Here is a 16,442-nt window from a genome sequence, read left to right as displayed (position 1 = left end):
CACGGGTTCCAGAGCCTTGGTTCAGTGTAGCCAATTTGTGACTTGGGGTTTGGGTGAAATCAGTTGCCAGAAATGTGATTTCTGCAGGCTGCATGACACATAAACCTTTGTAGACAAAGATACTGTGAGGTTGGCTTAGGAAACAACAATGGGCCAGGAGCTGTCCAGTGCCCCAAGTCCTCGGGTGCTCTCTCGGGCAACCCGTCCCCCCTAACCCCCAGAGGGCGCTGTGGGCACAGCTGCCGCACAGCCGGGCGTCTGGGGGCGGGGCCTGTCCCGCAGCGGCGGCTCCTGGGCGCTCGCAAACCCGGAAGACGCGCTCCGGCAGCCGGGCGTGTGCGCCGGCCCGGTTAGGCCATGCAGACCCTGGAGGTAGGTCTGGTTCCCGCTCCAGCGAGGGAGCCGAGACTGACCCGCTGGCTGCGGAGAGGCAGTGTTATCTTGGCGCACCTGGTAGCTTTGGGCTTCACCATCTTTCTGACTTTGCTGTCCCGGCCGGGAACCAGTGAGTGTGCAAGGCAGGGCGGGGCCAGGGAAGGGGGCGGAGCCAAGGTGCAAGTTGGGCAGCGCTTGGGAGCGCCGGGAGACTTGGAGTGGGGGCCCTGGTAGGGGAGTGACAGAAGGATGAAGGGTAGTAAGGGTGTGGTGGGGCGGGGCTCTGGGTGCTGAGGAGGCGAGGCAGACAACCAAACTGAACTCACTAGTGTACGCTGAATAGAGCCCCTCGTGGAGGATACAGGGAGGGAGGCCGAGGTCCAGTCTGGGACTGGGCTAACAGCTGTGCGGTGCCCAGGGGCGAACCCAGGCTGAGTTGGTGTGGGTTCGTCCTCATGGTCGCTCACCATGGAGCCCCTTGGCTGCTCCCCTTTGCCCTGAAATCCTGATTCCTGATTAGGGCCGGGGATAGTACACTGACCTGTCCCTTGTGGCTAGATTATTTGGGCTCCAGCCAGCTTCAGGGGCAGAAACAATGGCGCCCAGGCCGTCAGTCTGTTCTCTTTGATCCTTAGGTCTTTTCTCCTGGCACCCCGTATTCATGGCCTTGGCGGTGAGTTTGGGCTTCTTTATGCAGCTGATTTGTTTGGCTATGTCCCTAGAGAAGCATCCAGCCTTCAGAGGGCTCAGCCTTGCTAAGGCTCATAGAAGTGGGGGAGGTAGGCAGGGCTCCAACTTTCCTGACAACCTTTGAGATTGAGAAACATAGGAGGGCTGGGCTGTGTCAGGTAGTTGATGGGGGTGGGAGGGCATAGGCCATATTTCTCCACTAGGGCCTGAATGGAGGAAGTGAAAGGGGCGGTGTCTAGTCGCTCCTCCTCCAAAGTTCAGGAGGAAGCTTTCAACATTTGCTGTTGTCATTGGCCAAAAAAATGGGAGTCCTCATCTGGGCTGGGGGGAGGGGTGCATAGACTTGGATGTCAGCTGGAGTGACAGAGACTTTCCCTCAAGTGTTGATTCCCATCTGTGCCCAGCAACGTGGACCCGTGAGGCAGGAGGTCCTGGTGGGAGTTCTTTAGCCCCTGCCCTTTGTCTTCCATGTTGTGAGGATGTCGGAGGGTACCTCCTCCTCCTCAGGCCTCCCAGGCGGGCTCCAGGCTTACTGGCCCTCTCCTGTGTTCACAGTTCTGCTTGTGCATGGCCGAGGCCATCCTGCTCTTCTCGCCTGAGCACTCCCTGTTCTTCTTCTGCTCCAGAAAGGCCCGGATCGGACTCCACTGGGTGGGACAGACCCTAGCCATCCTCTGTGCCACCCTGGGCCTGGGCTTCATCATCGCCAGCAAGACCCGCAGTGAGCTGCCCCACCTGGTGTCCTGGCACAGCTGGGTAGGGATTCTGACACTGCTGGCCACAGGGGCCCAGGCACTGTACGGGCTCTGCCTCCTCTTTCCCCGGGCAGCCGGGGTCTCGAGGGTGGCTCGCCTCAAGCTCTACCATCTGACCTGTGGACTGGTGGTTTACCTGATGGCTACAGTGACGGTGCTCCTGGGCATGTACTCGGTGTGGTTCCAGGCCCAGATCAAAGGTGGGTCCTGGTACCTGTGCCTGGCCCTGCCCCTCTACCCAGCGCTGGTGATCATGCACCAGATCTCCAGCTCCTACCTGCCGAGGAAGAAAGTGGAGATGTGAGTCCCTCTGAACTCTGAGTCTAGATGGTGCACTTGCCTTGGACATCATGGTTCCTTTGGTGACCTTCAAGGCTCCGCTTCCTAAGTGGTAGGGTTTTTACTCTTCGCTGGGCCGAGGGGGTGCGGAACTGCACTGTCGTCGGATGACTCAATGGCCCAAAAGGGGGAAATGTACTGAGTGCGGGTGGGGAGCTTGATCCTGAAGCCTCCACGCTGACGAGGCACAGAAAGGTTGGGTGCTGGTGCTGATGGTGGTGGTGTGGTCGTTTCCTGGTTGCTTGCCTGATGGAGAGTGGGTTCCTGTCACTTATGAATGGCAGTTGTGGCACTTTGGGTGACTTGAGAAAGTAGTGTGGGGTAGCGGACAGCGCCCCTGGGTCTTGGTTACGGGTTTTGGTCCTTGTAGGCTCTGTTGAGCGAACTTAGGCAAGTTATGTATCTCAGGACCTCAGTCTCTTCATCTGTGTGATGAGTGTTTCCCGATGAGCGCCAACAGTCCTCGTGTCCGATGACGTCACAGGACACCCCTCCGGCTAAGGACCGCGGGCTGGGCCACTCAGAAGGCTCAGGAGTCACTCTTTCATAGCCCCTTACCACTGCGGCCTGTCGGGAGCCTGTGTTGATTTGGCCCCAGACCAGGGCACAAGGGGCCCCGCACCGAGGAGAACAGTAAGGGAAGGGGCCCGAGTGAGGGTCCCTAAACTCTGAGACAGTAAAGGCACTGAAATCACTTTAAAGCTTTGGGCGAGCAGAAGGGCGCTGGCTCACCCAGGGCTCTAGTTCCTGGCTGGGCTGCCTGGCCCGGCTGAGATCTTCCTCTGCCCTCCTCAGTTCCCCCGACATCCACATTGAGTGGCAACGCAGTCCTGGGCAGCACATGTTTTGCCTTCCTGGGCTCCGGTCCTGCCTTAGCACACAGCTGTGGAGCTGTCCCAGAGCTTTCAGAACAGAGGAAGAGCCCAGGAGGCAGCAGGTCTCTTTTGATCTGGGGAAGATCCCCCTTCCTCGTCATCTAAGCTTTCCTCTCGGTTTGCCAAGCTTCGGCCCAGCAGGGGGGCTGAGTTTGGTGCCAGCTGGCTGCCGGGGACTGGGCCGTCTTCCCTGCAGAAACCTCTCCTTGTTCCAAACCGAAAGCAGCTCCCCAGACAGCCCTGAGCGGCGAGGGCTGGACGCCAGGCAGGTGCACTGCTCTGGCTCAGCTGGGGACCTCCATAGGCCATGGCAAGGACTGAAGGTGGCTGAACAGGAGAGCTGGTGTTGAGGCAGGTGGTGGCAACTCACGGGCCTCTGGGAGGCTGGGGCTCCGGGGTCCAGGACCAGCAGGAGGAGTTCCTAAGTGGCAGCATTTTGGATGTCCAGGTCCTTGGAACGTTCCAGATATCCTCTCTGAGTGGCTCAGAGGCAAGATGTTGGTAGGATGCCACAGTACAGGCAGGGGACCCTACAAGGGAGGAGGTGTCCCCTGGGTGGACTCACTGGGCTCTTCCTGGATCAGGTGGCATCTCCCAGGAGCTCTTTGACCCTGAGCTAGGGGAGGGGGCCCTGCTGTGCAGGTGGTGATTAGCTCTTTTCTTGTCCTCCCCCCCACCCCCAACCCCTGCAAACTACCAATGTGGTCTGAACTTGGGGGATAGGGTTACTGGGGCTGATGGAGCAGTCTCATCTGGGGGGCGCTTTGATCAGGGACCCCGTGTCCTCTCCACCAGGCACAGTGGGTGTGGGGAGCCTTACCCCGTCTGCAGTCTGCAGTCTGCAGCCGGGAGAGGGCGGGGTAATGCTCCCCTGCCTCTGAGAACCTCGCTGCCTGAGGTATTGCCTCCTCCCAGGTGGTTGGGGGGCTGGTGGGTGGCGGGCAGGCAGGCTGACAGCCAGCAGTTTGCGTGGGCTGTGCCAGCTGATGTCTATTCCAAGCCCTAGGAGAAAGGGGGAAGTCATTTACATTCTGCAGGAGGAAGGGGCCCAGCTGTCCCATCTCCGATCAGGAGGTCTGGAGGGTAGAGGGGGGCACGGGCGGCCTGTGTGCACAATCTGACTGCAGTGTAGGGAGCAGGTCAACAGGAGGAGCCCTTCTTCTTTGCAGGCCAGATTGTGGGGGGACTTCCTTCCCCTCCCCTCTGCATTTCTCCAGCCTTCACCACCTGCCCTCACGTCCAGGGGCAGCAGCTGGACTGCCATTAGCCCTCCCCGCCAGGGCTCTCGTCCTCCAGCTGGGATGTGGCAGCTGCCGGCTGCACGGCCTCCTCCCCTTGCTGTCTCCCCCACCTCCTGCACCTCCCTATCTGGACGTCTCAGGGATGAGGCGGAGGCCTCCGGAGAGAAGCAAATGGCTGCCCTTTTGCCCTTGTCCCCGGACTGAGGAAAGCTGCTAGTAGTCAGCCTGTTTTGCCTTTTTTAAAAAAAGACAGGGTGCTCAAATTAAAAAAAAAAAAAAAAAAAAAAAGCATGTCATTTGCACAAATTTGCATATCAGGCTAAGTCCTGCTTCCAAATATGATTATATTCAAACTCAACCTTGAGGACATGAGAAATAGAGAAGGTTTTTGTATCCAGATCCAGATGGTAATAGGATTACCATTCTGGGTTCAGGTGGCCCCAGCCCCCATCTTTTCCAGAACCTCTGCTTCCCTTGAGCCCCATGTGGCGGGGGGGGGGGGGGGGGGGCGCTATTGAATGGCAGGAGCTCTGAGTCTGGGGAAGTCGTTCAGCCTCACCCTCTGGGCTCAGTGCATCAGACGTGGGCTGGAACATTCACCAGCCTGGGCCTCCTCTCTCCCCACCCTCTTGTAGTATGGACTCCCCTGCCCCACTCCCTGACACTGGCCTGTCCCTCCTTTGTCATGGTCCCCATCCTGCCACCTCCGTGTGTGGCTGCCCTTGGTCTTGTTTTTAAACCTCACTGTGGGCGATCCAAGCATTCTCCCGGAGCCAGCTGGCTGCCGTGCCAAGGTCTGTTCAGAGTTAATAATAATCATTAGCTGAGCAGAGCTGGCCGGTTCAGCTCCAGACCTCCAAGCACTGGCAGGCTGAGTCAGCCAGGCCACACCTTCCCCTTCCCAGGCTACAGAGTGTGACCCAGTGCGGGGCATTGTGGGAGGCAGAAAGGGTCAGGGGGCTTGCCTCTCAACCCTGGCTTGAGGCTTCCTCCCCAGGGAGTCGGCCCCCAGAGCCCTCATGTGAGCGACCAAGGCATTTTCACCTGATGAAGGTCAAGTGTAGGGAGCTCAGTGTGCGCCCCACTGATACTGGCAGTTAGTGGCAGTGCCGGCCGTTGACCCTGACCCTCTCTAGACCTTCTGCTCTTCCTTCTCCCTGACCTCCAGAGGACACCCCGTCCTGGTCCTGACCCCTGACCTCACTCAGCCTTTCTGGTGGCCCCCCCCAGGCTTCAGGAGTCTGACCCAGGAACAGGCAAACCTTGCGTCAGGGTTCAGTCCCAATACAGCGTGGCCCTGAGCTGATCACTCACCTGGAGACCCACCTCCCAGGGAGGTTGTGAGGATGAGGGGAGTGCTTGGGAGCCGCTGCTACATGGGAAGCTCAGAGCATTAAACACATGCAAACAGGTGGCATTTCTGTGTCCTGGTCCTTCTTCCTCCCGCCCTCCCTCTGCCTGCCTCACGCTCTGCTTCTCTAAGGGAGGCCGAAAGCCATGCTGGGTAATGACACTCAGGGGCCGGGTCTCAGAGGGGCTGTGATGCTGGCTGTCATCAGAGAACACAGCCACCTCTTCCTTCCCCACGAGAGGCCAGCTCCCTCTACTCCTGCCGGGAACGCCACCTGGCCAGTGGCTCTGAGAAATGCGCCTGAAGTGCCACCCGCCTGCTGTGGCCAAGTCACGGCACTGATGGCAGACCAGGGAGTTGGCTGTCCCCTGGGTCCAGCCTGGGGTTTCTGGGACTGGCTGGTCTCTCTTCCGCCCACTTTGGCTCTTCTGAGAGGAGGTGGAGCAGACAAGCCAGGGTGGGAGCGGGAGCAAGAATTATGGACACAGTGCCACCACCCACCGACCCTCCTGCCCCAGGCCAGGCGGAGCGCTGGCTGCCTCAGGCCCTCAGGCCAGGCACTGGAAACACACTGTGAAGTGTGGCCCAGCTGTGCCCAGGTTTCTCTTTCCTTGTTTCGGACTCTTCAGTAGGGTCACAGTCCCCTCCTCTTCAAAGCACTTCTTTGGAATTAAAACACACACACTTCACCGCAGAAAGCAGTTCTGTTTAAAGTCTAAGTTCGGGGAAGGATACTTTCCATTCCCTGGGTCTGAGAGCAGCCAGCAGCCGGCCTGGGGTGGACACAGAGTCAGGAATGACAGCCGCGCACAGGCCTCGGCTCGCTTCTTCATCTGAGTTGCTTTCTCTGCTCCGGGGCCCAGGAGCGGAGCAGCAGTGCTGTGCCCTCCCCAGCCCAGCTGACGGGCAGGACAGGGCCCCTGGGCCGCCCTGGGGGTGGACCGAAGTGGCCAAACATTCACCTCCATAATATGACCTTCCCCTGCCCAGCCACCTGGAGGTGTGGCCAGTCACTGCTGCGCTGGGTGTAAGAGTCACAATGTTCAATCCACCTGCGGTTGTCAGAACTTGCCAGGTGATTTTTCAAACCTCGGTTGAAAGCAGATTGAGTAGCACTTCGGGCTGTTCTCTGGTACCAGAGGATTCAGCTCTGTCTCACTGAGTATGTGAGGGGTCCCGGGACCCTTCTCTGAAGCAGACTCCCAGGTTTGTCACGGTGCTTCCTAAGCCCCCCCCCCCCCCCCCCCAGGCGAGGCCTCTCTGCTCTGACTGCAGCACAAATCAGCCCCGGCCAGTGAGGGAGTGCGGGTGAGTGGGAGAAAAGCAGCACAAAGTGCGGTCCAGAGGCCACGCCCCCGACCTGCCTGCACGTGCGCCCACACACGCGAGCACGTGCTGCGCACCCTCCGACTCTGGGCTCACTGACTCCGACCTTCCCTAGGCCACCACCGCAGCGCACCTGGAAGTGCCCCTACAGGGCTCCGCGACCCCGGGTCCTCTCTGGCCCAGGTCCACGTCCTCTGGTTCTGGGACAGTAACTGGATATAGACAGGCAGGCCCCAGGGCGGGTCTAAGGGTCTTCATCACTGATATTTCCCAGCGGCCATGGACCAGCCTGATGGAAGGGGCTGGATGTGATGGTTATGTCCATCTGCTGCTCTCATTCCCCGGGAAAGGGAACGCCTGACAGGCTCACCTTAGCCAGGCCCAAAAGCCCACTGTCCCCCTGCACTGGCCCGAGCCCTTTCTGCAGCGTGGGTGGGGACGGTGAGGCTTCACTGGTGGTCTCCTGGGAGACCGGGTGAGCTGTGCGAGAACTACAACTGCAGCAAGAGAAGGCGTTGAGAGATCGCGAGGAAGGGAGGCGAGGCTATCACGTTGGCCTCTCCCACTCCCCTGAGGTGGCACCGCCCCGGAGGAGCTAGGGAAAACGCTTCGAGATTCGAGACACTGCGGGCGGAGCTGCGCCTCTTGGCCAGAAGCTAGTGGTTGGGGAGGAGGGAGGGCATGCAGCAGGGGACCTCCTTAGGATGACGGAGAAGGCGGCACCACAACTTTGCAGGCTCAAGAGACAGGGCTCGGCACAGGCCAGGAGAGAGGGGGAACCCCCAGTCGTCTGCCCCAGACCTGTGCTCTACCAGCTTCATCCTCTTGATGAAACTCAGCCATAGAAAAGACTGCTCCAAGAAGAGGAAAAATACTTGTTACTTACACATGCAGCCCGGGGTGGGGCGGTCAGCACCTCGCGTGGACTGCCCGGGTCCGTGTGCCCGATGTGGCCGGGCCGCGCCTCCACCCCTCGTCCCCCACAGAGGAGCGCTGCCCTCCGGTCAGACTTTGTCAGTGGGAGAAATTAGGTCGTTATTCAAATGTAGGTTCTTTTCTTTTTTCCTTGCACCATTTCCCCCTCCCTTATGGAGTCTACCGTGATAGTCCCCTGCCCGAAGCAGCAAGAGAGAAGCCAGAGAATTTGCATGTTCAGAGGTCAGTAGAATCCAGTCCAGTTTCCGCACCAACAGAGTAGGGAAGGCGTTTCTCTGTTCTGTGCCTCACGCATGTTAACCGTCAGGGATTATTAACCTGCCCGTTAGGTGAACAGACTTGGACTTGGACAGCTAAGACGGTCGCCATTCACAACGTGAAAGTATACTGGCAATAAAATGTTGTGAAAGTGAACTGCTCCCCACCATTTCCTTGAGCCCAGCCCAAGCACCTTCCCATAGTGCCCTTCGTAGGCTTGATCTAGACTCCGAACGGGGCTGGGGGGGGGGGGCTCCTCCCCAGGGGCATGAGCAGCCTTGCTGTCTGCAGGCTCTCGCCTGCATCGTGGAATTGCTAAACTCTCCTGCCGAGGCACCGCTGGCAACTCCTCCGAGGACTTGTCTGAACACTGGTCTGCTGGCCCCAGCCAGCTGCTGCCTGGCTTGGTGTGGTCTGTGAGCTAGTAAGAGTTGTTACACTTCAGCTGGTTGAGGCAACTCAAAAGACGTGTTAAAATTATATGAACTCCAGATCTCAGTGTCCATAAATAAAGCCTGGACCGGAGCCACCCTCCTTCATTGAGCTCCCTTGGTGACTTCCTGCTGCATCGGGCACAGTGAGGGGTTGTCACAGAGATGGTGGCCTGCAGAGCCCAACATACTGTCCGGCTCTGTCCAGAAAAACGTTTGCTGACCCCCCGGCCTGTCTGCAGGCCTGGATGTGGGTGTTTGGATGCCTTTATAGCAGCACTTAAAGATTCTCTCCCTCCACAGGCTGCACCCTCTGCGGTGCAGTGAGCCCCGCCCACAGGCTGAAAAGAGAAACAAACCAGCCACACGCGGCACCAGAACAAGAGACTCAAGCCAGGTTTAATGGTGGTTGTCTAGTTTCCAGAGCCCAGAGGCTCCAAGGCTTGCCAGCCTGGGTCTGCACAGGGGAGGGACAGGCCCCTGGGTTTGCACAGGGGAGGGAAGCCAGCCTGCTTCGCCAGCAGGGCCACGAGGAAGTACAAAGGTAAGAACACACAGAAAACGGGCCAGTTGGCTTTGCCCTCCCCAGGCTGGGGTGTACCTTTTCCTGGCCCCTTCCTAGGGGCCCCATAAACTCAGGCAAAGGAAAAGGTCACAAACAATCACGTAGACTGTTGAGCCCTGTCGTACTGTCTCCAGGGACACCTGCTTCCTGGGAGACATGTATGGTTCACGGGTGTGGGGAGGAGGAGCGGTGGGGGTGCTCGCTCAGTCTGTTCTTAGAGCCACACCAGGCAGTTTCCTACACAGGGTTCTAGGGAGCTTCCATGTGCTGGGTAATTGGTCCCCAAGGAGAAAGTGACCTTTGTGTTCTATCAACTGAAACCACGGAAGAGGCTGATTCATTCAGTCTGTCGTGGGGGTTGGCGGGCAGCCAGGCACACCGACCAGTGTCTCAAGCTGGGGCCAGGCTAGTGGACAGAGCAGAGGGACTGACGGCCTCGGGGCATCTTCCTAGTCCCCAACTTGGGTATGAAAAGGAGAAAAGGGCCCTCCTCGTCCTCAGGCCTCAGCTGGACTGCCCCGGCCGGCCAGCTCCATTTGACACTCCAACTTTCAGAGTCTCGGGCAGCTCCTCAAGGGGACACTCCGGCATGGAGGTGAGATGTTCACAGGCTCCCTGCGAAGTGAGCAGGGAGTCCCTGTTCCCCCACAACTGGCCTCTGGAACTTAACCAGACGACTTCTCCCTCCTGCCCCCATCCTACCGGGCAGTTCACAGAGGAAGAGCCACTGACAGCTACCTGGTCCCCCGCCAGCTCCTCTGGGTCCTTCCTTGACCTAGCTGCACTTTTACGTCCCATCTACTGTCTTTAACCCAAGGAAGGCTCCTTAGGGCCTGAAGAACTGGCTAGCTCCTCATCGCCCCATCTCCCGAGGTCTTCCATGTGTGGTTCTCCCAACTCCAGGCCTTGCAGAGAACTCGGGTGAACCATGGAGACGTGGGTGAAGCTTCAGAGATCTCAGAATGAATTAAAAGGACAAGAGTTTATTTGGGGCGCCTGGCGTGATCACTGTCTCCTACAGGGCAAGAAAACGTGTGCATCACGTCGTGCACACAGGTGGAGACCTTCTGAAATGCACCTCAGTGGGGACTGAGGGGTCACTGTCCTGGGGGCCAAGGTGCTGAGTGCATGCATACCTAGAAGCGTGCACACCTATGAGCATGCAGGTACCTGAGGGAAATGCTGCACCTCTAGACAAAACCGGGTACTGAGAAAGGATGGGCAGCAGCCTTGACCTCCAGGAGCGGGCGGGGGAAGATGTTGAGCTCCAGTCCCCTTCCCCAAGGAGTCAGGCCCTCCTAGCAGCCGCTCTTATTGCCCGCAGGGAAACGACACCTGTTGGAACCTAAGGAGCAGGTTGGAACACCAGGTCTGGTTAACTCCCACTGGACAGGGAGCCTGGTGGGCGAAGGGGACAGAGTGAAAACGACCCACATCTGAGAACCTTCCCCCTCTGCCTTGTCTGTGCCCTTGATGAGGCTCAGAGCAGCCTTCCCAGTGCTTATGCCCCCCCGTCAGAGGGAGAAGTCCCGGGGGACGGCTGCCTCTGGGCCCTAAGTGTTCTGTAACCCTGGGTGGGGTGGGGCGTCAGCCTGTTCAGAAGTTTCTCTGGCACAGACCTCTGGCTGACAGTGCTGTGGGTGGCAGAGCTGCCCTTCTGAAGGTTCAGTGCCACTGGCTGTCCCCGTTACGAGACTGCCTGGAACCCTGTGGAGACACAGAACTCGAAGCCACACTCCAAACTGCGGCACTGGGCAGAGACCAAGCAGTTCCGACCCCTCAGTGACAGCGCCCGTGCTTTGGTCTCTCCTCGGGCGAGACCTCCACGAGGAGCAAGGCAGCTTTGCCGGCACAGAGGAGACACCTGCCTCTGTGTCCCCAGGCCTCGCCTAGCCGGGCCTGGGCAGCAGTCGGGGAGAACTCAGGACCCCACCCAAACTTGACAAGGAGGCCGAAGGAAGAGATGGCGAACCCCGAGAGTCAGGCGGGGCCCGCAGGGCGCTACCTAAGAGAGGCTGATGCACGCTCCTCCTTCTCGTGTGGAGCGGGCCCCACCCAGGCCTGACACACAGGTGCTGGCACCAAACGCTAACCCGGTCTCCCCACCCGGGAAACGAGCCAGTGTGCAGTTCACCCCCATCCACGGGTTTCCTGCCGCGCCTGCGCTGAGGGCCCCTCCGTGCCTCTGGTCCCAGGACAGGGCACCGACACCACACCCCGCACGGCTGGCCAGGGAGCACGAGGCATCGGGAAGTCTCGCAGCAGCCCGGGAGAGGGCTAGTGCTGGAGGTCTCAGCCTTTTCCTGACTCATTTTTCCAGAGGCTTTTGATTTCCTTACTGTGAAGTGTGACCTCCCGACCACAGAAAACACTACGACTCTCCCCCTATGGGTTCCCCCGTGGAAGCTCCCCGAACCCGCCCAACGTCACAGGTGTGTGTGTTGGGGGTAGGCAGGAATAGAAAAAAAGGGATTTTCCCCCCAAATGACTTTCTCCTAAGGAGCTAGGGATGATCTTGAAAAGTTTAGGGCATCTGCTCTTCCCCCAACCTCTTCCTCATTCCCACCCAGCTGGGACGCGCCCCTCCTCCAGCGCGCTGACAGACCAGCGCAGGGGCTTCGCGCAGGGGTGTAGCATCTGCCTGGGGAGTGATACGCCCCTGTTTGAAACTCAGGGCAGCCACACCCCCGGCTGGGGTCTTGCTTGCTCTTGTGCCCGTGACCAATTCTCTTGAGGTCAGGGAAAACCCACTCCCTGGGGCAGCCAGCCCTCTCTTCCATCCCCTCAAATCCTTCAGGGGTGCATTACCTCTCCTGGGGCAGAACGTCCCCGCCCACCCACCCTGCTCACACCACAATGGGCGTGTCAGAGAAGACCGAGCTGACCGACTCCGGATCCGACATCCTCCGCTGGCCCTTGCCTGCCACCTCGGGCACCGGCAGGGTGTTGCCTGGCTTGAGCTTGCCATTTTGACCCTGCCCGGGGCCAGCAGGTTCCAGGAAGGCCACCCGCCGGTCAAAACCATCATCCTTGTCCCCACCGGCCATAGGATCGTGGTTGGGTGTGGTACTCAGCATGGACGAGCTGAGGCTGTCTCCTTGGTGGCTGGAAGGCTTCTCGACACCCCGGCACCAGCAGCGACAGGGGGTGAGGTACAGGTATATGAGGACCAGGACCACGCTGAGGATACAGCCCACGAGGGTGGTATAGGCCGTGTTGAGGGTGTCGTGGTGTCCATACGAGGTGAAATTGTACACCTTCAGCTCCACCGACAGGGTCTCGTTGAAAGCTTCCCCTGAGGCGTAGCAGGTGTACACACCCCCGTCCTCGACCTGCACGCGCCTGAAATGCAGGCTGCCGTTCTCGAACACCGTCATCGTGCTGTTGGCCACAGCATCCAGCACCCGCTCGTTGCTGGGTGTCAGCCACACCTTCGTCATGCCCTGCTGCCTGGTGTCACAATGGATGGTCACGGCGTCCCCCAGGTGGGCCACCCAGGCATGCTCCTTGTACTCACTGCAGTTGAGACTGAAGACGCTGTGTAGCTTCTTGGCGCTCACACAGTGCAGGTCCTCCTGGAAGTCCACGACGGGGCTCAGCTGCCGGTGCTGCCAGTGCGAGAAGAGCTGGTAGAGCTCACAGGTGCAGTGCAGGGGGTTGTTGTGCAGGTACAGCCCATTCTTGACCCAGGCGGGCAGCTTCTGCAGGTCGGACAGCGGCAGCATCTTCAGCTTGTTGGAGGAGAGGTCCAGGAGCGTCAGCTTGGGGAGCTTGACCAGTTCCAGAGGGAAGCGGGAGATCTGGTTCTGGCTTAGGTAGAGTTTCTGCAGCTGGGCCACATCCTCGAAGGCCGAGCGGTCCACGGCCATGATGTGGTTATTGTAAAGCAGCAGCACCTCCAAGAACTGCAGCTCACTGAACAGGGACTCATCCAGTGTCCGCAGCTGGTTGGAGGAGAGGTCCAGGTATCTCAGGTTGGGCACTGGGGAAAAGGCCTCCAAGGAGATGAAGTTCAGGTGGTTGTGGCTCAGCAGCAAGGAGTGCAGGTGGGGCAGGCGCGTGGGGGTCCACTCAGCCCGCAGGCGGCTCAGGTTGTTGTGGCTGAGGTCTAACAGAGCCGTGTAGCTGGGCAAGGCATGGGGCACGTGGGGCAGCTGCTGCTTGGAGCAGCTGAGGATATTGCTGGCACACAAGCAGGCGGCAGGACAGCTAACCAGGGCCCGGCCAGCTTCGGTCGTCTCACAGAAGAGCAGGAACCAGGACAGCAGTGGGAGCCACAGGCCTCGCAGGTCACGCTGGGGGTGCATAGTGTCACTGGGGAGGGCGAGGAAGGCCACCAGGAAGATCTGGGAGCAAGGTCACCCAGGCATGTTCTGGTGGGGTAAAGAAGGGTCACGTTACTACAGGTTTGAGAGAGAGAAGATGGGTTTATGGGTACCAGGACCAATGGAGGGAAGGACCGATAGAGGAAAGGACTGGCTCTCCCACTTCCCTTCACCTGCCTACTCACCCCCTGAAACCGCCCCCCGCCCCCATGCACCGACATCGGGCACTGTGCAGCAGTGGGCTCAAATGCTGGGACAGAGGAGATGGACCCAGGGGCTGCTGGGCCGGGGTCACAGGAGTGCACGACAGGGACAGGCCCGGGGGTCTGTCAGACGTGGTTGGTTTCACAGAGGTTGCCTGGGCAGGTTTGCAGGCGGGGTCTGTAGGGCCTTTGGGAGGCGTTGAAGGAAGGTCAACAGGGGGCCGGCTGCGTCCCGACGCCCCGACGGGGTTAAGGGTCCCCGGGCCTGTCGGGACGGGCTCCCCCACGGGCTGCTGGCACTGCACCTGCTCGGCGAGGACGTGTCTCAGCCCATGGCGGGTCCGGGCGCTCCGTCGCGGCCTCCCCAGGCGGCGCCTCACCGGCCGGCCTGTCGCGGCGTCCGCCTTACGCAGGGGCCCGCGCGCAGCAACATCGCCTCCCGCGGACTCGCCGAGCTCCGCTGCGCCCCTTCCCGGGCCCCACCGCCTGCGCCGCTGTGTTCGCGGGAGCCCACCGATCACGGCCGCCGCCTCCCGGTCCGCGGGTCCGGCGCGGAGCGGTGCGGGGAGCGGGAGGAGCCGCGATCCGAGCGCAGGGAGAGGCGAGGGGGCAGCGAGCACCGCGCGCGTGCCCGCCGCCGCCGGAGCCTCGGGGCGCGTGCGCGCGCGGGGGCGGGGCGCACGTGCGTGTGTTTGTGTCGGAGCCGGATCGCCGGCCGCGCGCCGGCCTGCAACTCTCGGAAGGTATTGGGGACCAGGATCTACTGGGTGACGTACACTGTCAGGAAGGGGACTCCGGCCCCTTCACTCCTCTATTACTTCCTCCACCTTCCTCCACCCCCTTCCTTTCTTCGCTCTCCTCTGACTCCCGGAAAGGCTTTCAGGAAAAGTAGCCCTAACTGGATTCGCTGCGGCTGACCCCTGGGCAAGGAGCGTCTCAGGTCTTTTAATTTTACATATTAAAGAAATCTAGCGCAATGTTGGCAGGAAGTTTATTAGGTTCTCCCTCCTCTCTATCTAGGGCTACGAAGTCCCCAAAATTTGGGAAAAGATTTGGGGAAGGGCCTTCCCCCAAGGCTCGACGCCTGTATTCCATCCATCACTCTTGGGGTGTCAGCCTGCAAGCCAGATGGGCAGGAGTTGGGGGTACGGGGTGGGGGGTTACGGGGAGGTCTTGGGTGCATGCGCAGACCACAGGATCCCACTCCTCAGACACCCATTCAGCAATTCCCACTCCGCTCCTGACACACACATACACACACACACACACACGCACACGCACGCGCACACACACACACGCAGGCAGGGGCTGCGTACAAGCCAGGGTCCGGTTTCCATTCCCGGAAACGTCAACCCCCCCACCCCAGCCCCGGGATCATTCATCCCTTGGGCCTCTGCTTCTGGAGCAATATTCCAGTGTTGCTTCCCTATTACCAAATCCTCAAGGTGAAGGGCTGGGGATCTTTAGGGTGGCCCTTAAAATACCAAGAAGCTGCTCACCGTATGTGTTCTTGGGGGTTAGTGACTGGGTGAGAGCCATGTAGGAAGAGCCTAGAGTCTAGGGTTGTCCAACCTTTTGCCTTCTCTGCACCACCCTGGAAGAAGAAGAGTCGTCTTGGGCCACATAGTAAATACATTGTGACATGTAATCACACACACACACAAATCTCATCATGTTTTAAGTAAATTTACGGTTTTGTGTTGAGCTGCATGCACAGCCACCCTGGGCCGTGGGTGGCCCTCGGGCTGCAGGTTGGACACCCCCAGGCCCTAGACTGTATTTAAAACTAGCTTTTGGGATGGTAGACCCTGAGGAAGAAAGCATGTTTTTATTCTTTCTAGTCTCTTACAACAGCAAGACCAAGACTGAAATGAATGTCTCCATACATTAGCCTGCTAAGAGTTTTAAAAAGAGTTTGTATCTGTCATATATGTTTTATCCTGAACTTAAGAGAATGTAGTATCTCTTCAAAGAGTATTCGCATGACAACCTGTGCACAGCAGGAAAAGGTCTTTGTCCTGTTCATTCCAGGCATCTGTGGTAAGGCAGGGAGGGTATCAGGGAGTGGGAAATCCTAAAACGACCTTGCGTCCATTCTCTGTGGCTGCGTAACAAATCACCGGAAAACTCGGTGGTTTTATACGATGAGACACATTCATTGTCTTTCACAGACAGTTTCCGAGGGTTGGAGGTTCAGGAGCGCTTTGGCAGGCAGGTCCGGCTTGGGGGTCTCTCAGGCAGTTGGGATCACGTGTCAGAGGGAGCTGCAGTTATCAGAGGGCTTGGCTGGGGCTGGAGAATGAACTTTACAGAGGCTCAGGTCCTTGACTCAGGCATGTGGCTGCCTGTCGGCAGGAGTCCTGGGCTCCTTCTCATCAGGTCTCTCCGCAAGGCTGCTTCAGCGGCTCTGGCTGGGTGGCTCAGCTGCTGAGAGCATCGTCACAACACGCCAAGGTCCCAGTCACACATTTGATCCCAGTCAGGGCACACCCAAGAATCCACCAGGGAGTTCATAAATAAGTGGAACAGCAAATCAATGTCCCCTCTCCCCTCACTCCCACCCCCCACCCCTGGAAGGAGAGTACACAAGAGTGAACACCAGGAGGAGAGGCTCACTGGGGCTGGCTGTTATCTCTGAAATCACATCTATTGTTTAATTTTGAAAACTTTCAAACGTACCCAAAAGTGGAGAAAATAATACAACAAACTCGGTATAACCATCATCCCTAGTCCATTGTTGTCATGGAAATTCCATCATTTTATTGTGTAACG

General features: G+C 59.0%; 2 protein-coding genes across 5 annotated transcripts; one reads left to right on the top strand and one right to left on the bottom strand.

Annotated features, from left to right (window-relative positions):
- Positions 1-283: 283 nt before the first annotated feature.
- On the top strand, positions 284-4,563 carry LOC128625730 (probable transmembrane reductase CYB561D1). 3 transcript variants are annotated; one of them, XM_037152440.2, is made up of 3 exons: positions 284-505; positions 1,011-1,048; positions 1,621-4,563. In XM_037152440.2, the coding sequence occupies exons 1-3, from the start codon at positions 358-360 to the stop codon at positions 2,122-2,124; spliced, it is 690 nt and encodes a 229-aa protein (XP_037008335.1). In that variant the 5' UTR covers positions 284-357; the 3' UTR covers positions 2,125-4,563. The 3 variants fall into 3 exon arrangements, with proteins under 3 accessions (XP_037008335.1, XP_037008334.2, XP_037008336.1); XM_037152439.2 differs by having other exon boundaries at positions 295-372; XM_037152441.2 differs by lacking the exon at positions 284-505 and adding an exon at positions 569-631.
- A 4,394-nt stretch (positions 4,564-8,957) lies between these two features.
- AMIGO1 (adhesion molecule with Ig like domain 1) lies at positions 8,958-14,298 on the bottom strand. 2 transcript variants are annotated; one of them, XM_037152492.2, is made up of 2 exons: positions 13,976-14,298; positions 8,958-13,515 (listed from the first exon to the last, which is right to left on the bottom strand). In XM_037152492.2, exon 2 carries the CDS (start codon positions 13,447-13,449, stop codon positions 11,989-11,991), a length of 1,461 nt encoding a protein of 486 aa, XP_037008387.2. In that variant the 5' UTR covers positions 13,450-13,515; positions 13,976-14,298; the 3' UTR covers positions 8,958-11,988. The 2 variants fall into 2 exon arrangements, with proteins under 2 accessions (XP_037008387.2, XP_037008388.2); XM_037152493.2 differs by lacking the exon at positions 13,976-14,298 and adding an exon at positions 13,683-13,960.
- Positions 14,299-16,442: the final 2,144 nt, after the last annotated feature.

Source organism: Artibeus jamaicensis, unplaced genomic scaffold, assembly GCF_021234435.1.
Source record: "Artibeus jamaicensis isolate MK-2021 breed Jamaican fruit bat unplaced genomic scaffold, CSHL_Jam_final scaffold_1689, whole genome shotgun sequence".
In the NCBI taxonomy this organism is placed as follows: domain Eukaryota; kingdom Metazoa; phylum Chordata; class Mammalia; order Chiroptera; family Phyllostomidae; genus Artibeus; species Artibeus jamaicensis.
Note: the sequence above shows the minus strand (reverse complement) of the source record. Positions and strands in the feature narration are given on the sequence as shown.